The sequence below is a fragment of the Rhinoraja longicauda genome, chromosome 1, assembly GCF_053455715.1.
Source record: "Rhinoraja longicauda isolate Sanriku21f chromosome 1, sRhiLon1.1, whole genome shotgun sequence".
Classification (NCBI taxonomy): Eukaryota; Metazoa; Chordata; class Chondrichthyes; order Rajiformes; family Arhynchobatidae; genus Rhinoraja; species Rhinoraja longicauda.
This window is the reverse complement of record NC_135953.1, coordinates 95,858,414-95,884,084: the sequence shown is the minus strand read 5'-3', so window position 1 is coordinate 95,884,084 and position 25,671 is coordinate 95,858,414. Positions and strand designations below refer to the sequence as shown.

The window sequence follows — 25,671 nt, the reverse complement described above, 5'->3', positions numbered from 1 at the left end:
TTTCCCAGTAGGCAATTGCTGAATAAATTTCCAGTTGGTTGTTTTAACTCTGAGTCACATGTAAATAATTGAATGATTCTCAACATTAACTGGTCAACTCTTACTAAGCAACAAAACTTTTGACCAGTCATTTATAAAATCACTGAAGAAACTAAAAATAAATGAATTCATTGCATTTTTATAACTTCAATTTTAGCAGCCAAGAAAGTTGTGACTAACAAAAAAACAATCAGGAACAAAAGTGAATATGTGTTGGTTTTATCATTTTCATCTTCTCTCTTCCTCTGCTGCTTTGGATTTAATCAGTAAGCTGCATCTTCCTAATTCTCCTCCCCCTCTAAATGAGGGAGAAAGCTTGGTTAGCCGAATCCTGCAGCTTGGGCCATCAGGAACCAAATTCCTTGGGTAGGAGAGACAAACAAAATGTTCAGTGAAGAATTTACTGGATGCCTCCTTGCTTATTCCTTGCAACCCTTTATAGCATTCCTTACACTTATTTTATACCCTTCCATCTTTCTCCCTTATATGTTTTACATATATCATATTTGCTAAATGTAAACTTGTGATGATTTGTGGCTTGGTGTTGTGAATGTTGTCATTGCTGGGAATGCACATGTTCAGCACAGCAAGAAAGTCCCCATGTTGCTCTCCTTCCCATCCATTCCTTTTGTTAATTCCTCATGTGTCGATGAACATTATAAATGTTCGCTCATATTTTCCGATCCTTGTTATACTGTGTATTAAATTGTAGTCTGTAACAAAGTGAATTGGAAAATGAAAGAGGTCTTATTATAAGGATGTAATACAAATGTGCTGAAGTGCTTGTGTCTTGTTACCTATCTATAGGCGAGGATCCTGTAAGGATTTAAAATAGTTAAGTTCTGTGTCACATTAGAGCTTAACTTTTTGAATCCCATAATTGAATGTCAAACCAGTATCTTGCCTATTTATATACAGTGTGGTCTTAATTGTCTTTTACTCTTAATTTCTGTCCTGTAATTCCTGCTTTTTTCCTTTCATTTATTTGCAACATTAAATGTTAATCATGTTGAATTCCTGATTAAGATAAGGCAACTGGGATTAAGATAAGCAATGACAATATTTAACATATGCCATGATAGTAATAGGGTCTAATTGATTGTATTGCCCATACATTACTATTTAAACCTTCATTTTTATCTCCTAAAATATTTTCCACTGAATTTTTTGTTTTGCTGCAATCATTTGGAAAATGTCACATTTTCCTCCATTATTGTTTTCCAAATCACCAAAAATGCTCATAACCTTGTCAATTCACTCTCCTATATTCTGACTATTCCTGTCAATCTTTGGAGACTTATTTGTCAATTCTGTTGTTCCATTCCTTAGCACTGCCATTCTGCGCACTATGCCAGGTAACCCGAGATCAATGTGGTTGGTCTTTACATAATAAAATGAGAGACGTGGAGTTTTATAGTCCCATACCTGCAGCATAATTTGATTATCATAGTTTACAGTAGCTTTTTGCTTTGCTGAGTTATATATTTTTGACTAGAAATCATGTTATCATAATTAAGTAGAGAGCTGGTTTCACCAACATAAGGGAAGCAAGATATATATCTTTCTGGATATCAGTCAGAAAGGATGCTGCAGAGAGTTTAATTTACTGAAGAATGTTTCTTTGCTTCTTATTCTGTGTAAATGTACAGGTGCCTCAATGCATTCTGCAGCATTATTACTGGTTTCGGAAGCAGCCCTAATTAATTTACATCAATCCATAGTTATATTTTTACGCCATCCAAATTACTGCAAAAGAATGGATACTGTATTCTACAAATAAGCAAGTAAATGTCACTGGAGTAGTGATGCATCATTTTAGTGCTTTACATGAGGTTTTAAAGTTCCAAATGCAGTGGTAGCACATATGCTCGTTTACGGCAGGAGTTATAGTAGGAACCACATTGTTGACGACATTAGCAGGTGAATTTGTGACTTCCAGCAGCAACATAAGTGGAGCATCTTAGAAATAAGTCCTGTTTGATGGAAATTTTGAATCATGGGTGCTGGCAAAAAAAGAATCCTGGCAGAAGTGTCCGTGGAGGAACCCTTTGCGAACAGTGGCCACAATTTGGTAAGCTTTAAGGTGATCATTGAAAAGAATAAGGTTGAACCCAGAGTAAACTATGAGAGTATAAGAAAATAACTGCAGATGCTGGTACAAATCGATTTATTCACAAAATGCTGGAGTAACTCAGCAGGTCAGGCAGCATCTCGGGAGAGAAGGAATGGGTGACGTTTCGGGTCGAGACTTTTCTTCAGTCTGAAGAAGGGTCTGAAGAAGGGTCTCGACCAGAAACGTCACCCATTCCTTCTCTCCCGAGATGCTGCCTGACCTGCTGAGTTACTCCAGCATTTTGTAAACTATGAGAGGCCTGACTTCAATAATATAAAACAGCACCAGGTGAAAGTAGGTTAGAAGCAGCTGCTAGTGCTAACAACACCTAATAAATGCAAAGTATTTAGACGCATAACAAAAACAGTTCAGAGTCAGTATGTCCATGTAAGAATAAGAGGCAAAGATAATATGATTAGGGAACCTTGATTAACAAAGGAAATCGAGGGTTTTATTCAGGAAAAAGGAAGGAATTGCATGTCAGGTACAGGTTGAACACCGATTTTCCGGCACCCTCGGTTCTAAAGCCTTTCTGGATTATCCATTATTCCGGACCAATAGACATCACGTGATAATGAAAAGGGTATCCCTATCTACTTCCTGCAGGTACCTTAAATGTGACCACCTCACTATAACTCCTATTTATGATGCGTTCAGTCTCCCTAACGATCCTGATGTTGTGAGGAGGCGCAGCCGGGTGCACTTCCCACAGATTAGTCCTGGAATTTTCCTGACTTCCCACATCCTGCAGGAGGAGCATACCAGTGCCCTAACTGCCATCCCATCTGCACAAAGATCAAATAAGAGTTACAAAATAAACCTTATCTTGTCGTCACCCTCTGCTCAGCCTCAAAGCCTCAACACTTACCATCAAACAGAGCACTTCTCCAGTCTAACCTTTCTGTCATGGGGCTCCTCCAGTGCCATAGTGAGGCCCACCAGAAATTGGAGGAACAGCACCTCATATTTCGCCTGGGCAGCTTGCAGCCCAGTGGTATGAACATCGACTTCTCCAACTTTAGATAGTTCCTCTGTCCCTCTCTTCCCCTCCTCCTTCCCAGATCTCCCTCTATCTTCCTGTCTCCACCTATATCCTTCCTTTGTCCCGCCCCCCTGACATCAGTCTGAAGAAGGGTCTCGACCCGAAACGTCACCCATTCCTTCTCTCCTGAGATGCTGCCTGACCTGCTGAGTTACTCCAGCATTTTGTGAATAAATACCTTCGATTTGTACCAGCATCTGCCGTTATTTTCTTATACTTCTCCTCAAAGTCGCCTCACCCAAAACAGCATTCCCAAATCCATCAATAATAGATTTATTCTTTTTTGAATATTATACATGAGTCATACAGCGTGGAAACAAGCCCTTCGGCCCAACTTGCACATGCCGGCCAACATGCCCAATCTACACTAGTCCCACCTGCCTGCATTTGGCCCCCATCCCACTAAACCTATCCTATCCATTTAACTGTTTAAACACTTCATAAACTTTGCAATAGTACCTGCCTCAACCACCACCATTCCATACACCCAACTCTCATTGTGTAAAAACGTTAGCCCTCAGGTTCCCATTAAACCTTTCCACCCACCACCTTTGATCTTATTCATGGAAGTTTTAAATTTGTATTGGTTTACTAAAATTTGGAAATGACTCAAAATCTTGTAGATGACACAGTGGCAGCACTATTAAAGTCACTGTCTTGCAGCGCCAGAAACCAAGCATAACCTCAGGTGCTGTCTGCATGAATCTTTCACATTCTCCTGCCATCTTCTGAATTCTCTCGCTCCGCCATTCGATCCTGGCTGTTCTATTTTTCTCACTCTACCCGTTCTTCTGCCTTCTCCCTGTAACCTTAAACACCCTTACTAATCAAGAACTTTATTTTTAAAATACCCAACGTCTTGGCCTCCACAGCTGTCTGTGGCAATGCATTCCACAGATTCACCACCCTCTGGCTGAAGAAATTTCCCTTCATCTCTATTCTAAAGATACATCCTTTTATTCTGAGGCTGTGCTCTCTGGTCCTAGACTCTCCCACTACTGGAAACATCTCTCCATATCCACTCTATCTTGGCCTTTTATGATTCAGTGGGCTTCATTGAGATCCGCCGTCATCCTTAAACTCCATGAGTACAGGCCCAGAGCCATCAAACAGTCTTCATACCTTAAGCCAATCATCCCCAGATTGAGTCCTTACTACCGACTCAATCTACAATTTAACCTTTTGGGATTGCATCAGCAAATCCCAAGTCCCTTTGTACATCCAATTTCTGAATCCTTTTCCCATTTAGAAAATAGACTATGCCTTTATTCCTTCTACCAAAGTGCATAACTGTACACTTTGTATTCCATTTACCACTTCTTTGCCCACTCTCTCAACCTGTCCCAACCCTTCTGCAGACTTCCTGCTTCCTCAACACTACCTGACCCTCCACCTATCTTCATATCATCTGCAAAGCCAAGCCACAAAGCCAAGGTTAATTGTCGACTGTAAATTGTCGAAGAGTACCCAAATGTAGAAACTAGAAACTTGTTGATGGACGTGAACTCGGGCTGGGTTTTCTTGATGTATCCCTTTATGAGTCTTTGACTCTCTGAAATGTGGAGAGAGACCAGTAAATTTAAAATGCATTCAGTAAGTTAATTGCTTGTTAGTTGAAAGACCATTCCAAGGTATCTTCTAGGCGGTGAGAGGTTTGATTTGTTTTTAACAGTTCAACTTCCGAGCATCAATGTCTGCTCTTGTTACTGAGAGCCATGTTGATTATCTTTGATGCTGAATTTAGATGGACAACTCAAATTTGACATGTTAAGTAATTAGCTACAGTGACTTGTATTTTAGCCCGAAGGTATATTCTGTGCAGAGCTATTATTGTGTGATCAGGAAAATCTTAGGTGGTCACATCTGTGGAAAGAGAAACAGAATGTTTCAGTCTAAAGAACCTTTATCAGAACTGGGAAGATGCTCCAGGGAAGGTATGGTGTATCTGATATCGTAAAATCAGGGTTACTCTAGGGCTAAGCTGCAAACAGGGGTATCTGGTCAGTGAGTGAGTGGAGGCAGTTAAAGAGTAAGAATCCAGAGGAAAGACCATGGACAAAATAAAGTAGGATTTGTACAATGCAGAGCAGGAACATGCCCAGCAGATTAGGTTGGGTTTATCCTCCACGTCCAGAAAACAAAAGGAAGGAAAAACAAAATCTGCCTCACCTTCACATGGTCGATCTCTGAGTCGTCCTTTCCTTTTCTGGACTTCAGGAGGTACGCTAGCTACCAATATCCATTCTGAGCCTATTGACTCCCATAGCTATCACAAACACTCTTCATCCCATGGTGCCTCCTGTGAGGACTCTATTCCATACAAATATGCCAGGGACGTTTGAGATGGAGAAGGAGATGGTACTGGGGCTCGTAAAGAGCATTAAGGTGGATAAGACCTCAGGGCCCGATGTGATCTATCCCAGGATATTGAGGGAGGCAAGAGAGTTGATTGTGGGGGCCTTGACAAGGATCTTTATTTCTTCTCTAGCCACAGGTGAAGTCCCGGACTGGAGAGTGGCCAATGTTGTTCTTTTGTTAAAGAAGGAAAGTAGAGAGAATCCAGGGAACTAAGTGAGCCTTAAACCAGTGGTGGGAAAACTATCGGAATGAATATACTTCAAGATATGATTTATTTCCATTTGGAAGACGATGGTCTAAGGTTAGCCAGCACGCCTTCATACACTGCAAGTCGGGTTTCACTAACTTGACTGAGTTTTGGAGGAGGTGACGAAGGAGATTTATGAAAGTAGGGTGGTGGATGTTGTACACATGGATTTTAGTAAAGCTTTTGATAAGGTCCCTCATGGTAGGCTGATCCAGAACATTAAAATGTACAGGATTCACAGTGACTTAGCCGTATGGATTCATAACTGGCATATTCATAGAAGACAAAGGGTTGTGGTGGAAGGAAGATATTTTGGCTGGAGGTACATGACCACTGGCGTTCCTCTGCGGTTTGTAATATGTGTGCATGACTTGGATGTAAATGTAGATGGAGTGATGAGTAGGTTTTCTGGCAACACTAAAATTGGAGGAGTTGCAGACAGTGAGGAATGCTGTCAGAAGATACAGTGGGATATTGATCAGCTGCAGAAATGGGTGAAGAAATGGCAGATGGATTTTAACCCGAGCAAGTGTGAGGTGTTGCACTTTGGGAGGCTGAGTGTAAGGGGAGAGTATACAGTTAATGGCCAGACCCTTAACAGCATTGAAGTGCAGAGGGATCTTGGAGTCCAAGTTCATAGCTCCCTGAAGGTGGCAGCACAAGTAGATTGGGCGGTGAAGAAGACGTTGGTATGCTTGACTTAATTGCTCAGGGCATCAGGAAGTTATGATGCAGCTCTGTAAGACTTTGTTTTGGGCCGCATGTGGAGTATTGCGTGCCGTTCTGATCGCCCCATTACAGGAAGGATGTGGAGGCTTTGGAGAGGATGCAGAGGAGGTTTACCAGAAGCTGCCTAGATTAGAGGGTTTCAGCTACAAGGAGTGGTTAGGTATACGGATTGTTTACTGTGGAATGTCCGATGTTGAGGGGAGACTTGATAGAAGTATATAAAATTATGAGAGCCCATACAGGATAGAAAGTCAGAACCTTTTTCCCAGAGTGAAAATGTCCAACAATAGAAGACATAGCTGAGAGGGGGAAAGTTTAATGGGGATGTGCAGGGCATGTTTTTTTACACAGAGAGTGGTGGGGGCCTGGAACAGATTGCATTAGGGTTAGAGTTTAAGAGTCTTTTAAATGAGCACATGAAAGGGTAGAGAATAGAGGCATATGAATCATGTACAGGCTGATGAGATCAGTATAACTTGGCATCACGTTTGGCACAAACATTGTGGACTGAAGGGCCCGTTTCTGTGCTGTCCTGTTCTATGTTTTAATGTACCCATTCCTCCACCTCTTTGATATTTGCTCCAATTATGATGTCTGAGGATAAAGCTTTCCAGGTCCTCACCTTCCACCCCACCAGCCATCACATTCAAGCGATCATTCTTTGCAATTTCTATCACTTTCAAAGCGATTCCATCGTCTCCTCTCCACTGCTTTCAGTATTTTGTAGGGGCGTTTCCTTTGCGAGTACCTGGTTCACTCTTCTATTCCACACTTAAAGTTGTGATTTACTTGGACATCTTTCAATTTAATGCAATGCATGCAGCATACACAACATGGTCTCCCCTACAGTGGAGGTACCAAATGCAGCTTCGGTAGCTGCTGTGCTCAGTGTTTAGTTTTCAGGGGCAGGCCTACCACTTGAAATCACTGTCTGATTCTCTTTCTGACCTACTGGTCTGTGGCCCAATACTGTGGCATCAAACACAGGCTTGAGGAGCAACACCTTATATTCTACCTAAATAGATTGGTTGATAAGAGGGCTGATAATGATCAGAGAGAGAAGAGGATTGTGATTGTGAAGGAATATTTTCCCTTTCATAGAAACATAGAAAATAGGTGCAGGAGGAGGCCATTTGGCCCTTCGAGCCAGCACCGCTATTCATTGTGATCATGGCTGATCATCCACAATCAGTCACCTGTGCCAGCCTTCTCCCCATATCCCTTGATTCCACTAGCCCCAAGAGCTCTAACTAATTCTCTTTTAAATTCATCCAGTGAATTGGCCCCCACTACCTTCTGTGGCAGAGAATTCCACAAATTCACAACTCTCTGGGTGAAAACGTTCCTTCTCACCTCAGTTTTAAATGGCCTCCTCTTTATTCTTAGACTGTGACCCCCTGGTTCTGGACTCCCCCAACATTGGGAACATTTTTCCTGCATCTAGCTTGTCCAGTCCTTTCATAATTTTACACATCTCTATAAGATCCCCTCTCATCCTTCTAAACTCCAGTGAATACAAGCCCAGTCTTTACAATCTTTCCTCATATGACAGTCCCGCCATCCCGGGGATTAACCTCGTGAACCTACGATGCACTGCCTCAATAGCAAGGATGTCCTTCCTCAAATTAGGAGACCAAAACAGCACACAATACTCCAGATGTGGTCTCACCAGGGCCCTATACAACTGCAGAAGGACCTCTTTACTCCTGTACTCAAATCCTCTCGTTATGAAGGCCAACATGCCATTAGCTTTCTTCACTGCCTGCTGTACCTGCACACTTACTTTCAGTGACTAGTGTACAAGGACACCCAGGTCTCGTTGCACTTCCCCTTTACCTAATCTGACACCATTGACATAATAATCTGCTTCCTTGTTTTTGCCGCCAAAGTGGCTAACCTCACATTTATCTACATTATACTTCATCTGCCATGCATCTGCCCACTCACTCAACCTGTCCAAGTCACGCTGCAACCTCCTAACATCCTCTTCGCAGTTCACACTGCCACCCAGCTTTGTGTCATCTGCAAACTTGCTAATGTTTTTAGTTTTAGTTTAGAGATACAGCGCGGAAACTGGCCCTTCGGCCCACCGAGTCCGCGCCGACCAGCGATCCCTGCACACGAACACTATCTTACACCCACTAGGGTCAATTTTTACATTTACCAAGCCAATTAACCTACAAACCTGCACATCTTTGGAGTGTTGGAGGAAACCGAAGATCACGGAGAAAACCCAAGCAGGTCACCATACAGACAGCACCCGTAGTCAGGATCAAACCCGGGTCTCCGGCACTGCATTCGCTGTAAGGCAGCAACTCTACTGCTGCGCCACTGTGCCGGCCTAATTCCATTATCCAAATCATTAATATATATTGTAAATAGTTGCGGCCCCAGCACCGAGCCTTGCGGCACTGCACACGCCACTGCCTGCCATTCTGAAAAGGACCCGTTTATTCCAACTCTTTGCTTCCGGTCTGCCAACCAATTCTCTATCCATGTCAATACTCTGCTCCCAATACCATGTGCTCTAATTTTTCCCACCAATCTCCTGTGTGGGACCTTATCAAAGGCTTTCTGCAAGTCCAGATATACTACATCCACTGGCTCTCCCTCATCCATTTTACTTGTTACATCCTCAAACAAATTCCAGAAGATTAGTCAAGCAGGATTTCCCCTTCATAAATCCATGCTGACTTGGACCAATCCTTTTACTGCTATCCAAATGCGCCGTTATTACCTCTTTAATAATTGACTCCAGCATCTTCCCCATCACCAATGTCAGGCTAACTGGTCTAAAATTCCTCGTTTTCTCTCTCGGGATGTTCCTTGTTCCTTGGTGTCAGATTGAATAAACTGGTAGTGGTTGGAAGTGAACTGGATGATGATCGTCATGGCTGGTTTTTGACTCTGGTCTTGGCGAAGTAGAGCAACAGATGGTAGTAGGAGGGTAAGTTAGATTTAATTCAGTGGGTCCGATGCTAATTGAGGAATCAGATGATGGTTACATGGCTCTGATTAAGAGCAGGGATTGGGAGAGCTGACTGCATGTGGTACTGCAGGAAGTCCAGACACTGGAGTATTGTGTGCATGCATTACTAGCTATAATGCAGGTCTGGCAATGGTCCAACAGTAGTCTAGAAGGACGGGCAGCTAGATAGTCAGATCGGCAGCTAGAAAGTCAGTCAACGATCAAATGGGTTTGTGATGGTGATGGAGGGTTGGAACGGGGTGGTAAGGTGGTCCTTACTCCATGGTGGACATTGGACCTTAGACATTGGGCGATGGAACTAAAGCATTGCAATGCTTAGAACTACATTCTTCATTCTGTATCTTCCCCTTTGCTCTATTTATTGTACTGAGGTTTAATTTGATTATATTCGTGTATGGTATATCTGATATTTTGGATATCAGGCAAAGCAAAGCTTTTCACTGTACCTGCGTACACATGACAATATTAATCCTAATTTAAACCTTAACCTAAATCCACATGTAGTTGGAGAAGGAGGCAAGTATGGTTGATTGGGGTTTGGGAGGAGAGTCAATAATGAATAATGTTACCTGATGGTTATTGATCGGGTAGAGCAGACAAATCGCAGAGGGCTGGATTACTGTTCGTCGTTCATGCTGTTCCCGATTCAACGGCAATCTTCTCATGGAAAATGGCTTCTGCTTTGTTGTTTTTCTTCTGCTCTTTCCTTAGGCTTAGGGAAAGTTAACCATTTGTGATTAAAATCAATCCCTTCAGCAAACCTGTTCTAATATTTAAGTTATGGGAATTGAATTTTGGTTTCAAATTCCTTTTTCATTTCTGGCGAAATTCCAACCCATCCACTTTTGGTGGTCAAGCTTCAGCCAATATGTCTGACATATTGGAATGAAAACGTCTGTTTATCTGAAGGATAAAATACCAATGGCTAATTATTTCAATGTTTGAGTGCAGCTTCCTAAATGGATAGATTCTTCCTGAGGGAAAAAGAGTGAAATTAAAAATTAAAAAATAGGCTTACATTTTCAGGTCCTTCATTTTGAATAATGAAATGCATTTTTGTTGGTGCTAAAGCCTGATGGATGTAACCTGACACTGGCAAATACAGCGCTAGTACTCTACTAGTTTCCATCTGATTATCTTGTATCCATGCTAGAAAATTAACAATAGTTCACATTGTTACAGACTATATTAAACTGGTGATGTGGCATGAGACATATTGATATTGGTCTGTTTCCCCATTTATCTCACTTCTAACCCCTGATATTTCAGGCCTGTGATTGTGGAGATTCCACATTTTGCAGCTGTGCGTGGGAAGGAACGAGAGCTGGTGGTGCTGCGCAGTGAAACTGGGGAGACGTGGAAGGAGCATCAGTGTGAATATACTGAGGAAGAGCTGAATGAAATATTGAATGGGATGGATGAAGGTAACAATCCTGTTGGATTAATGGGGGGTGGTAGAGGATAGACCATATACATAAAGCAAAACAAATGGCTAACGTGCTGAGGGAATCTTGAGCCGGCATGCAGGTGTGCCTTGAAGATTCTTTTGAATACGTTATATTGATCAAAGGTTGTCCTTATTTCGTAATCTTACGTGGCTCTTGTTTTGACATTCAACAGTCAAATATGTTGAAATAGTTTGTACTTTTTGAAACAAGGGTGGGCATTGAAACCGGAGTCATAATGAAGTCAATATTCTTGCTACTTTTAGAAAAAAAGGCAACTTGCATCTTTTTGTAAAGCATCACTCGAGATGCTACCTGACCAACTGAGTGGTACCAGGATTCTGTTTTTATTTAAACACAAAATGTTGGAGTAACTCAGCAAATCAGGCAGCATCTCTGGAGAAAATTGATAGGTGACATTTTGGGTTGGGACCGAACGTCACATATCCATTTTCCCCAGAGATGCTGCCTGACTCACTAAGTTACTCTAACATATTGTGTCTATATTTGGTATAAACCAGCATTTGCAGTTCCTTTTTATTTCATTCTGTTTTTATTTAATATTTCCAGTACCTAAATTGTATATCACGGTTCCAAAATTTTAATTCTTCCGTTTTCATCTTTTCTTTGTTTTATGTTTCGTAATCGCCTGTTTCCTGCTCCTCTGAACAGTTTATTTTCAATTAATCCTCTCATAAATCACATTGCTATTCATTCTCCACTCTAAGACAGATATTCCCTTTGTTCTCACCAATGCTGCCCTTCTGTGTAGCCCAAGGCACTTTTAATTTCTAAATTTTCTCATCTATGATGAAAGGTCATCAAGCTGAAATGGTAACTGTATTTGTCTCCTGAACTGCTCACTATTTTTTTCAGCATTCTGTTTTTATATTTCATATGGTCATTATTTGAAAAACATGATGACTCATTTCCTGTTATTCCACCTAACTCAATGTATTTAATCAAATTATAATATTCTGTAAAGACTATAAAAGTTATTTTTCCTAGGATAATGGTTTGTTTATTGCAAACACATGAAGTTTCCCACACAAAAGTATTACATTTTGCATTCATCTTTAAAAATGAAATAGTACAGAATTTGGTTGTGTAAATCAGAACATGTTATATCACTTTAATGGGAAGAGGGCTATTAAATAAATTACAATTTCTCATTTGTATCACAAATAGGGTGACACAATGTCGCAGTAGTGCTGCTGCCTCATAGCACCAGAGACCCAGCTTTCATCCTAACCTCGGGTGCTGTCTGTGGAGTTTGCATGTTCTCCCTGTGACTGCATGGGTGTTCTCGAGGTGCACCCACATCCCAATCTCCCTCAATGTCAGCAAGACAAAGGAGATTGTGATCAATTTCAGGAAGTGCAGCGGTACACACACCCTGGTTAAAAGATTCAATTTCTTGGGAATAAATATCACCAGCAATTTGTCCTGGACCAGCCACATCAAAGCAATGGCCAAGAAAGCACACCAATGCTTCTACTAAGAAGGTGTAGGAAGTTTGACATGTCCCCAACAACACCCACCAGATGTGCCGTAGAAAGCATTTTATTGGGATATATCACAGCATGGTTTTGGGGACGGCTCCATGGAAGATTGCAAGAAATTGCAGAGAGACGTAGGACGTAGACAGACCATCATGCAAAACAATCTCCCTTCCATTGACTCCATCTACACTTCACGCTGCCTCGGCGTAATCAAGGACCAGTCTCACCCTGGTCTCTCCCTCTTCTCCCCTCTCCCATCAGACAAGAGGCACAGAAGTTTGAAAATGCAAACCTCCAGATTCAGGGACAGTTTCTTCCCAGCTATTATCAGGCAACTGAGCCATCCTCTCACCAGCTAGAGAGCAATCCTGGCCTCCCATCTAACTCATTGGAGACCTTTGAACTATAATCAGACTTTATTGTACTTTATCTAAACTTTATACCCTTTATCCCGTATCTGTAACATTGTGGACGGCTTGACTGCAATCATGTTTCGTCTTTGTGCAGACTGGGTAGCATGCAACAAAAATCTTTTTACCACATGTGACAATAATAAATAAATTAAATTAAAGTAAACTAAACTAAAAGATGTGCAAGTTTGTAGGTTAATTGGTCGCTGTTGATGAAGAGGTTGATGAGAAAGTGGAATAACGTAGAACTAGTGTGAATGGGTGATCGATGGTTGCCATAAACTTGGTGAGCCAAAGCATCTGTTTCAATGATGTATCTCAATTATACCAAGCCAATTAACCTACAGACCTGGATGTCTTTGGAGTGTGGACGTCTTTGGAAACTGGAGATCCTGCAGAAAACTCATTGAAATCAGCGCTGTGTGTGGCTGAGTGTGGTATCAAAAAGTCCTGAGAGGTCCTGTGCAGCCAGTATTGCCTTTTCCACTGAGCTGAGTGATGAGGTACTGGATGCTCAGCAAGGCCAACTTCTAGTAACTCTTTCTCTCTTCCTCCTCCTTTTCCTGTTGCTCCCCGACTCCACCATGCACTTCAGGTTGTAGATCTTGCCGCACTACCTCTGGCAGCCTGCAAACTACACTATACAGCAGGAGAAGATCTTCCCCATCTGATTGCTGTGTGCTCCAATCCCATCCCATATGGAACCAAGGCAGGTTCCCTGAAGCATCCAGCAATGTTGCTGCTGTTATCTAATCATTTCATTGCTCTTAGAGTGTTTGTTTGCAACTGCTGTTATTGGAGCGCTAACTGGTGAAATTAAGAATATTCCTTGACCTCCAGTACTCATCCTTCCAGCTAGTGCCAGCTGTCAGAAATGTCCAGCAGTGTGTTTTCCCTCTGGATGGTGGGTATATCTCAGTAACATGGCCTTCACCATGAGGATACTCTTGTGATGTACAACCGCCTGCACTTTGATGTCATGGAAACCCTTCTTATTCATAAAATGTTTGGGGTTATTAATTGGGCACAAGAATGTGGTCAATGCCTGCAAATCCTTGCATCTGAGATGAAACTATTCCTCACTGAAATCATTGGCTTCATGTGTCTGGGTAACCACTCTGACAATGAAGTGAATAGGAAACTGGGAAACACTGCAGAGAGCTTGTCTGGCACTTGGAGAGATCCTGTGGTGTGGGTATTGAGGGTCCAGGTCACCGTGAACTCCGTGGAGTGAGCAGTTCAGGCACAAGAGCAGGTCGGAGGTCACCCTGCAGCATTTGATATAGCTCAGTGATGACAGCATTCCAAATATAATGCTCATCGCATAGGTACAAATAGGATGTGGATTCTTTGAAGACTTTAAATAAATGTCTTTGCCTCCTGCCCTGAGGTTTCTGATCATCTCAAGTGGCTAACAATTGGGTAAAATATATCTATGGTAATTGTTTGCTGTCACTTCTGAGGCTTCCAGTATTTCAGCAGCTGAATCCTGGAGAAAGCATTGCCTCTTCATATTATACATTCTATAGACGTTTGAAATAATCCATGCAGTGTGCCTGATGTCAGCAGAGTAACCTTTAAAAAGCAAAAGAAACAACAAACGCGCTCCTTATTCTACTGCGACGTTTCTGCTATGATTGTACCATCATTTCTTCAAATTATGTTGGTACAGGTTGAAATGGGAGCTAAGCAAATGACAATGTCATTTGATGCACATCTGATGCTGAAAAAACATAAAAGGCACTTAGACTGAGAGATATGGAACTGCAAGAGGTGAATCTTGAGTAAAACACAAAGTGCTGGAATAAGTGGGTCAGGCAGCATCAATGGAGGACATGGATAGGCAATGTTTTGGGTCAGGACCCTTCTTCAAGCATTAATGTTAACTGCACACTGAAGCGCTTGGTCTCATTTCATACCTAACTTGATTTCACCCACAGTGATCTCCATTACAATCTACTTTGGATGTAGTTAAAAGTCATAGCACTACTAAAACAGGTACTAGGCAATCTAATTTCATTGCATCTAATATTGGTTGAGCGTAAACAATGCAAACTACTTCATCTTTCACATTGTAATCTGAAGGTAAGCTGCAGACATGCCGATAAAGAAAAACATTTTGACTTAATGGATTGAAAATAACCATCTTGGATGTATTCAGAAAATATATTTTTGCAATTTAATGGTTGAGTACTGTTTAGACTTATGAGGCTTTTCGTGACTTGTTTTCTGTTTAAACAGAAATCTAAATCAGTGGGATGTAAATTAATGATGAATAGGTCATTTAAATAGAAAATCTCCAATGGATGTGTTTTCTTTATTTTTACAGTACTTGATAGTCCAGAGGAACTTGACAGAAAACGTATTTGCCGTATCGTCACCAGGGACTTCCCACAATACTTTGCAGTAGTGTCCAGGGTCAGACAGGACAGTAACTTGATTGGACCAGAAGGAGGTGTGCTGAGCAGCACTGTGGTGCCACCGGTCCAAGCTGTCTTCCCTGAAGGAGCTTTAACCAAGAGGATTCGAGTTGGACTCCAGGTGACTGGTTTTTCAATGTTTTCAATAACACACCAGACCTAGAACATGTTTATTCTAATGACAATTAGGAATATCACTATTTGTTTAATGGAGTTAATCTACTCAATGCTATTTCATGTTTTCTAATTAATGTCCAGGCCCAACCCATGCATGTTGAATTAGTGAAGAAAATCCTTGGCAATAAGGCGACTTTTAGTCCAATAGTCACCCTTGAACCGAGAAGAAGGAAATTCCATAAACCTATCACGATGACAATTCCCATTCCAAAGTCCTTGACTGACGGATTAATGAATGGTTATGGTAGAGATACACCAACTCTCAGGTTACTTTGCAGTATAACAGGTAAGAAATCCGTACCTGATTTTAAATGTTGAATCAAAGGCACTGAATTTTGCTTCACAACATGGGTGATAATCTGGTAGAGTAATTATTGGCGTTCGTAAATTTGCATGAAAGCTGAAGTGGAAACAATCATAAACCTGTTTTATTTACTCCTGGGATTAACCTCACTGGGTGGCAGAGTGGCAATGTAGTAGTACCGCGCAGTTCCAGAATTTTATCCCAGGCTCAGACGGGTTCAATCCTGACCTCTGGTGCTAGAGTTGAAATGTTGTCTTATGCTTGCTTGGGTTTCCTCCTGGTGCTCCAACCTCCTCCTGCATGCTAAAAATGTATGGGTGTGTAGGTTATTTGACCATTGTAAATAGGCCCTTGTGTGGAGGTGAGTGGTAGAATCTGGGGGTGTTGATGGGAATGTGGGAACAATAAAGAGGGTTAGATAGGATTAATGTAAAAATGGGTGTTTAGTGGTTAATGCAGAGAGAAGTGATGGAGAATTAGATTAGGGTGAATTGTTGTGAAATTATATATAGAATTAGAAATAATTGAACAGAAAGAATAGATGAAAGGAAAACTTAAGAAAAATATAAGTGAATATTAAGTAACAAGTAAAATGGACAAGGGAGAGCCAGTGGATGTAGTGTACCTGGACTTTCAGAAAGCCTTTGATAAGATCCCACACAGGAGATTAGTGGGCAAAATTAGAGCACATGGTATTGGGGGTAGGGTATTAATAGGGTATTGATACAAAATTTGTTAACAGATAGAAAACAAAGAGTAGGGATTAACGGGTCCCTTTCAGAATGGCAGGCAATGACTAGTGGGGTGCCGCAAGGCTCGTTGCTAGGACCACAGCTATTTGCAATATACATTAATGATTTAGTTGAAGGAATTAAAAGTAACAAATTTGCAGATGACACAAAGCTGGGTGACAATGTGAAGAGGATGCAGGGTGACTTGGACAGGTTGGGTGAGTGGGCAGATGCATGGTAGATGCAGTATAATGTGAATAAATGTGAGGTTATCCATTTTGGTGGCAAGAACAGGAAGGCAGATTATAATCTGAATGGAATCAGGTTAGGAAAAGGGGAGGTGCAACGGGACCTGGGTGTCCTTGTACATCAGTCACTGAAAGTAAGCATGTAGGTACAGCAGGCAGTGAAGAAAGCTAGTGGCATGATGGCTTTCATTACGAGAGGATTTGAGTATAGGAGCAAAGAGGACCTTCTGCAGTTGTACAGGGCCTGGTGAGATCACACCTGGAGTATTATGTGCAGTTTTGGTCTCCTAATTTGAGGAAGGACATTCTTGCTTTGAGGGAGTGCAGCGTAGGTTCACGAGGTTAATTCCCAGGATGACGGGACAGTCATATGATGAAAGAATGGAGGGACTAGGTTTGTTTTCACTGGAATTTAGAAGGATGAGAGGGAATCTTATAGAAACATAAAATTATTAAGGGATTGGACAAGCTAGATGCAGGAAACATGTTCCTGATGTTGGGGGAGTCCAGAACCAGGAGCCACAGTTTAAGATAGGCCATTTTAGAGATGAGAAAAAACTTTTTCACCCAGAGAATTGTGAATTTGTGGAATTCTCTGCCTCAGAAGGCAGGGGAGGCCAATTCACTAGATGCATTCAAAAGAGAGTTCGATAGAGCTCTTAGGGCTAGCGGAATCAAGGGATATGGGGAGAAGGCATGAATGGGGTATTGATTGTGGATGATCAGCCATGATCACATTGAATGGCGGTGCTGGCTCGAAGGGCTGAATGGCCTACTGCACCTATTGTCTATGTATCTACGTAAAATTTCAAGGAGCAATTTTGACACAGTCATGGCAGGCTGGTCCAAAATTTAAAGATCATGGTCAAATAACCTACACACCCACACATTTGTAGCATCCAGGAGGAACTTGGAGCACCTGGAGGAAATCAAAGCAAGCATAAGACAACATTTCAAATCTAACATGGTGTCTTGGTACTTTGAGTTCAAAATTAGCTTACCCGATGAAGACAGAGGGTAGTGGCGGAAGGGCGTTATCTTGCTTCACGGTCTGTGACCAGTGGTGTTCCGCAATGATTGATTCTGGAATCTCTGTTGTTTGTGATATATATATATATATATATATATATATATATATATATATATATATATATATCAATGACTTGGAGGAAAGTACGATAGGACGGGTCAATTGGTAAGTTTGCAGAAGATGCAAAATTGGTGTTGTTGCAGACAGTGAAGAAGGCTGTCAAATGTTTCAGCAAGATAATGATCATAGATAGGCACAGGGAAATGGCAGATGGAATTTAACCTGAGCAATTGTGATGTGTTGCACTTTGGGAGACCAAATTTTTTAGTTTAGTTTAGAGAAAGTGCGAAACAGGCTCTGGCCCACCGAGTTCACACCAACCAGCAATCCTGCACAAGCCTGCACACACTAGGGACATTTTACACTTATACCAAGTATACAAACCCAAGCTAATTAACCTACAAATTTGTACGTCTTTGGATAGTGGGAGGAAACCGAAGATCTCGGTGAAAACCCACATGGTCACAGGTAAAACGTACAAACTCTGTACAGACAACACCTGTGGGCGGGATCGAACCCGGGTCTCCGGTGCTGCAACGCTGTAAGGCAGCAACTCTACCGCTGCGCCACCATGCTGCCTTGTAATTGTAAATGTAAGAGGAAAGTATACAGTTAATGGCAGGAACCTTAACAGCATTGATGTACAGAGGGACCTTGGGGTCCAAAGCTCCCTGGAAATAGCACCATATGTAGATAGAATAGAAAAGAGGGTGTATGGTCTGTTTGCCTTCATTATTCTGGGTATCATGTATAAGGGTCAGAAACTCATATTGTGGTTTTATAAAACTTTGGTTAGACTACATTTGGAGTATTGTGTGCAGATCTGGTCGCCCCATTTGAGGAAGGATGTGGAGGTATTGGAGAAGGTTTACCAGAATAATGCATGGATCATAACGCATTAGCTTTGAGGAGAGGTTAGACAAATTTAGGTAGGAAGGAACTGCAGATGCTGGTTTAAACCGGATAGACACAAAATGCTGGAGTAACTCAGCAGGGCAGGCAGCATCTCTGGAGAAAGGAATGGGTGATGTTTCGGGTTGTGACCCTTCTTCACGCAGAGTCAGGAGAACGGGAAATGACAGATACAAACTACTCTCTGAGAGAAAAGCTTTCCTCTGTGGTCCTTTGCAAATCTCACCTTAAGTCTTTGCTCTCTAATTTTGGAATCTTCTACCCTGGGTAAAAAAGTGTTCATTTCATCCATGCTTCTCATGATCTTGTTGTACATTTCAATAAAGTCTCCCCTAAGCCTATGCTCCAAAGAAAAAAGTCATAGCCTATCCAATCTCTCTCTATAACATAAGTCTGCAATCTAGGTAACACCCTGGTGAATTGCTCATGCACCCTTTCCAATCTAATGAGATCCTTCCTATAGCTGAGCAACTAGACCTGCACACAGTGTTCTAAGTGCGGTCTCAACAACACTTCATCTAAAACTTAGATAATGTGAATGCAATCTTATTTACGTTATGGTGTTCCTTGAAGGCTTTCTTTCTTCATGCTTACAATGTGCAGATATAATGCACAGAAAACCTACTCTTCATTTACATATTTTGCCATTGGACAGATATACCCACTTTGTAGTATTGGAATGACAATTTTTGTTTTTTCCAGGGGGAACAACACCAGCACAATGGGAAGATATAACTGGAACAACTCCGTTGTCATTTGTCAATGAATGTGTTTCTTTCACAACAAACGTGTCAGCTAGGTATGGATCATAGAAAAGATGAGAGCTGTGCAACAATGATTGTTTTAATATGCATCTGATTGTAGAAAGTTTGCAAGCTGAATTATAATTACCCTAAGTGATATGCTGCAATAATTAACAAGGATCGAATAAGAAGGTTACTGAGAGTCTCCTGAGATTAAAAAAACTCGGCAAGGTGGTGGCAAATTAAATTTACAATGGGAATTAGGAGGCCATCCTTTTTGGGTATAAAAAAGGTATTTCTGCACCTTTTCCAAATGGCGAGAATTTAGGAAAAGTGGATGACCATGGGGAATTCAGTAACCAAGTGCAGAAAATAGTGAGAACCAGTTGACAGATAGAAAACAAAATCATTAAAAAACAGACAAAAGTGGGTAATTTGCAAAGGGTTCGAAGCTTTGCATGTGCTAGTATGTTTGTATGATGTTTGTTGATACATTTCATCTAGAGCTTTGTATTTAGCTGTGAGCACTTCAGATCAGGATGGATATGTTCCTCATAAGGTGAATGCAGCACAAATTCAACATTGATAAAGGGGCTAAAATGTTTAGATACAAACTCATATCACTGTCCCCAAGTATAGATATTAAGGGTTTGTATTATTGAAGAGTATGAATCATTAAGGAATTTGATAGACCCGAGTTCTATCCTGACCTCGGGTGCTGTTTGTGTAGAATTTGTACATTCTCTCCGTGACAGTGAGAGTTTCGTCCAGGTGCTTTGATTTCCTCCCACATCCCAAAGACATGCCAGTTTCTAGGTTAACTGGCCACCGTAAATTGCCCATAGTGAGTAGGGTGTGGATGAGAAGGTAGGTTAACACAGAACTAGTGAATGGGTGAGTTGAAGGGTCTGCTTGCACGCAACATATCAAACTAGAGGAACGTTTTCCAGGTATGCTATCAGCTAGGACTTCTTCACACAAAATGGTACTCGAACTCTTTCCTGCAAATTCTGCTGAGACCAAATTAGAAAATTGAGCTTGATAAATTTAGTAAGGTAAGGATATTAAGGGATATGGACAATTAACAGCTCAATGGAGTTTAGTTTAGTTTAAATATACCGCATGGAAACAGGACCTTCGACCCACCCAGTCGCCACTGACCAGCAAGCACTTGTACACTAGTTTTATCCTACATACTAAGGACAATTTACAGAAGCCAATTAACCTACAAACCTGGACATCTTTGGGATGTATGAGGAAACCGGAGCACCCAGGGAAAACCCACGTGGTCACAGGGAGAGCGTGCAAACTCTGTACAGACATCACTCGTAATCGGGATTGAACCCGAGTCTCTGGTGCTATAAGGAGCAGCTCTATCTCACTGTGGAAGTGAGATACAGTTCTCCAAGTGAAAAGTAGATCATGTTTGATGAGTTGAATACCCTAATTATGAATTGCCACACTGGATATATAATTCCCTTAGTGCAGTTTTTCACTGTTACTCTAACAAATATAGATAAAGATAAAGTTAAAGAGAAGGAAAAAGCAGGAGAGGTTACTGAAGTCTCCAGAATAAGAAATAGGACAGAAAGTTTAGACAGGGATAAGAGTCTAACGTCAGGCAACATGGGGACAAATTTGAGAAGCGGTGTGGTAAATACAAAACTGAAGGTGTTACATCTGAATGCACACAGTATAAGAAACAATGTGGATGAGCTTGTAGCGCAGTTAGAAATTGACGGGTATGGTGATTGTGGGGATCACCGAGTCGTGGCTGAAAGAGGAACAGAGCTGGGATTGCAGAGGGGTGGGTGGCTCTGTTCGTAGGGAATGAAATCCAATCATTGGCAAGAAACGACAGAGGAGCAGAAGATGTAGAATCCATTTACATTGTTAAGAAACGGCAAGGGTAAAAATACCCTGTTGGGAGTAATATATAGGCCTCCGAATAGCAGCCAGGGTACAAATTACACCAAGAGATAGAAATTGTATGAAAGAAAGGGAATGTTAGTGATCATGAGGGATTTCAATATGAGGGTAGACAGGGAAAATCAATTCTGGATTTGTTCTGTAATGAACCAGATTTGATCAATTTGGGAGTGTGGAGAAAGAAGTGGCTGATGGAATACAGTGTTGCAAAGTGTACATTCATGCACTTTGGTAGAAGGAATAAAGGCATGAACTAATTTCTATGTGGGGAGAGGATTCAGAAATCGGAGGCGCAAAGACACTTGGAAGTGCTGGTGCAGGATTCCCAAAAGGTTTATTTGCAGGTTGAGTCAGTAGTATGGAAGGCAAATGCAATGTTAGCATTCATTTTGAGAGAACTAGAATATAAAAGCAAGGATGTAATGCTGAGGCTTTGTAAGGCGCTGGTCTGACCACTTTAGGGATATTGCGAGCAGTTTTGGGCCCCATATCTGAAGAAGGATGTGTTGGCCTTGGGGAGGTCCAGAGGAGGTTTACGAGAATGATCCCAGGCAAAATTGGGTTAGCGTATGAGGAGTGCTTGATACCTCTGGGTCTATACTCGCTGGAGTTTAGAAGGATGAGAAGGATCTCATTGAAACCTACAAATAATGAGAAAACTAGATAGAATAGATGTGGGGAGGATGTTTCCAGTAGTGGGAGAGTCTAGGACCAGAGGGCACAGCCTCAGAAGTACATACCTTTAGAATGGAGATGGAATGGAATGTCTTTAGCCAGAGGGTGGTGAATCTGTGAAATGTATTGCCACAGATGGGGGTGGAGGCCACATCGTTGGGTATTTTTATAGCAGAGATTGATAAATTCTTGATTAGTAAGGGAGCCAAAGGTACTATCTGGGAGAAGACAGGAGAATGGGGTTGAGAGGGAAAAATAGATCAGCCATGATTGAAGGGCTGAGCGGATTGGATGGGCCAAATAGCCTCATTCTGCTCTTATATCTTACCAACGTATGAAATAGCAAACAATTGTTGAGACAAATAAAATGTCTGTTTTCTTCTGCTTGTGTACAGGTTCTGGCTCATAGACTGTCGGCAGATCCAAGAATCTGTGAACTTTGCCACACAAATGTACAGAGAGATTATCTGTGTACCATACATGGCCAAATTTGTAGTTTTTGCCAAATCACTTGATCCAATTGAGGCACGGTTGAGGTGCTTCTGTATGACAGATGACAAGGTGGACAAAACATTGGAACAGCAGGAAAATTTCACAGAGGTTGCAAGGAGCAGAGACGTTGAGGTATCACATTTTGCAGATTTTCATTGTTCACTGTGCCCAGGTGATTCGCTAAACTAAAGCACAGAAAAAGGAAATTTTGCTCGGGGACAACTCTTTTAAAACAGTACAGCACAGGATCAGGTCCTTCAGCCCACAGTTTCAGTGCCGAACATGACGCCGACTGACTCTTATCTGCCTGCACTTAAACTATATCCCTCCATTCCTGCATATCCATGTGCCTATCTAAAAGTCTGTTAAAAGCCACCATCAGACCTGTCTTCACCATCACCTCCTGCAGTGCATTCTAGGCACTTGCCACCCTCTGTGTAACAAAACATTTACCCACAACATCTTACTAACATCAACTTTGCCCCTTTCACCTTAAAGTTATGCCCAATTTTGTATTTTGCAAAATAAACCATAGTTATTCTTTATTTTATAAAGGAGATTACTAAATTGCTTTCAATCTTGAATTCCACAATTTTTCCAAGATTTGGATCAGTTCCCTCTGATTTAGGACAACTTTTAATTGTATTTATTTTGACGAAAAATGTTAGATGAAATCAACTGAGTTATTTCTCACACTTCCCACTCCCCTCTCTCCTTTTACCCTTTCCTCCTCCATTTCCATCCAAACAGAAGAAGCTTATGGGAAAAATCATTAATATATTAGGCACACTTTATTAATTTAGCCAAGTATCTTTTCATCTAACATGCCTGTGTTCCTCTAGGTATTGGAAGGCAAGCCAATTTATGCTGACTGTTTTGGCAACCTTGTGCCTCTTACAAAGACTGGACAGCACCACCTATTCAGTTTCTTTGCTTTTAAAGAAAATAGACTTGCATTGTTTGTCAAGGTACAGTAAATCAATATTTATATCAGTACATATTAAGAGATTATAATGCATTAAGATGTCATAGAATCATTAAGCATGGAAACAGGGCCTTCGACCCAACTTGACCATGCTGCCCCATCTACACTAGTCCCACCTGCCTGCAATTGGCCTACATCCCACTAAACCTTTCCCAGCCAAATGTCTTTTAAATGCTGTTATAGTTTCTGCCTCAACTACCTTCTCTGCCAGCTCATTCCATATTCCCACTGTCCTCTGTGAAAAAGTTGCAGCTCAGATTTCCATTAAATCTTTCCCCTCTCACCTAAACTTATGTCCTCTAATTCTTGATTCCCCTACAAGAGTTACAGAGTCTTACGGCGTGGAAACAAGCCCTTCGCCCCAACTTGCCCACACTGACCAACATATCCCATCTACACTAGTCCCACCTGTCTGCTATTGGCCCGTTTCCCTCTGAACCTTTCCTATCTATATACCTGTCCTAATGTCTTTTAAACGTTGTTATAGTTTCTGACTCAACTATCTCCTCTGTCAGCTCATTCCATATAGCCGCTATCCTCTGTGGAAAAGTTGCACTTTGTAAATTTGAGTAAAAGACTCTGTGCATCCACTCTCTCTATTCCCCTCATGACCTTATGCACCTCCATAAGATTACTCCTCATCCTTCTGCTCTCCAAGGAATAATGTCCTAGTCTGCCCAACCTCTCCCTATAGTTCAGAGCCTCAAGTCCTGGCAACATCCTCATAAATCTTCTCTGCAATTTTCCAGTTTAAATGTATCTTTATCAAAAGTTTTTTGGCAATTACGGGTTGAACAGATTTTCCGACAACTGACGATCCGCCCACCCCTATAATCCAGTCAAAAGTATGAGAGTTCAGCTGAAATTCCCCAGGTGGCCACAGGTGGCATTGCGAGTGAAGAGCGCTCTTTCCAGTCATGTCCCTCCATCGTGAAAGAGTTATTTGTTTACATCTAAACATTGAAATCCCTCCTTGGCCTTGTCTAATTCTATCTCTGCTGTTCTATGTTTAGGTTTTTTGTGTTTCAACTCGGCCTAGTCCCCACCATTCTGTTCAGTTTTCCTCTTGCCCTCTTGAATTCTGAACTTTCTGTCAAGCCTTCTCTAGTTTACTGGGCACCTTCATAAGGCTGCTTCCCAAAATCTCTTTACAACTCTGTTTTCAATCTTCTCTCCTAACTGTTTTGCAAAGGCAATACAGTAAACCCTGATTTTCATGACCTTTTTATAACAAATTTTGGATACAGTAGAATGACCTGCCAACCCATCCTCGGCTCCCACCATCTTCCCGGCCGTTTAGAGCCCTGGCTTCCGACCCAATTCTTGACTCGCCCTTCACCCACCGCACGGTCCGGTGACACGGCTGTTGTTGCGGCTCACGTTGTAGCCCCTGGGAACAGCGCTTTCTTCAGGCCGCCGCCACTGACAGAACATGCCTAGTCACCGTGGGGCTCCCTCCCCTCCCACCTGCTGCTGTTTCTTGCTGTTTGCGGTAGCTTTGTCCACTCCGCGCTCCACTGTCCACTGCGGCCTCCTCCTCCCTTTGCTCTGGTCCACTCGGCCTCTTCTCCCCTTCCTTCCCTGCCCCCATCACCACTGCCTCCTCCTCCTTCCCCGGAGTCTCTGACATGCTCCACTTTGGAAGCGACAGCAGGGAGACAAGAGAGAGACCCATGGTGACCAAGCGCATTCTGTCGGTAGCCCAAAGAAAACGTTGTCCCCAGGAACTATAACAGCCATCTCACCTGACCATGCAGTGGGTGAAGAAGTTGGTGCACCTTGAGTCGGGAGTGGGGTCGGAAGTCAGGGCTCTAAACAGCCGAGGAGATGGTGGGAGCTGGGAATGGGTCGTCAGATTATTCCATCCACATTCGGTTTACATTTTATATATGTTTTATTGAAGTTTCTGGCTCTCCGTGGTGCTTTAGAGACATGGGAGGGATGTATTGTTGTTTCATTATCATGTGAGTTCTCTTGGAACGGAAAAATTGATAATCCAGATAGGGTCTTGAACCGAAGGTGCCGGTAAAATAGGGTTCAGCCTGTATATAATCGACAGTAATATATATTCAAACGGACACCAAGTGCTGG

General features: G+C 41.9%; 1 protein-coding gene across 35 annotated transcripts in view; it reads left to right on the top strand.

The window, feature by feature from the left end:
* Positions 1-25,671, top strand: part of LOC144595313 (ankyrin-2-like) — a 447,988-nt gene that overhangs the window by 354,609 nt on the left and 67,708 nt on the right. For 23 of the 35 annotated variants that reach the window (XM_078402942.1, XM_078402778.1, XM_078402881.1 and 20 more), the window contains 7 exons: positions 307-405; positions 10,787-10,941; positions 15,204-15,415; positions 15,553-15,757; positions 19,459-19,555; positions 22,499-22,727; positions 23,438-23,563. In XM_078402942.1, the coding sequence (XP_078259068.1) occupies positions 307-405; positions 10,787-10,941; positions 15,204-15,415; positions 15,553-15,757; positions 19,459-19,555; positions 22,499-22,727; positions 23,438-23,563 (1,123 nt within the window). The remainder of the gene's footprint in view (positions 1-306; positions 406-10,786; positions 10,942-15,203; positions 15,416-15,552; positions 15,758-19,458; positions 19,556-22,498; positions 22,728-23,437; positions 23,564-25,671) is intronic. The other 12 variants (XM_078402935.1, XM_078402918.1, XM_078402911.1 and 9 more) reach the window with 1 other exon arrangement.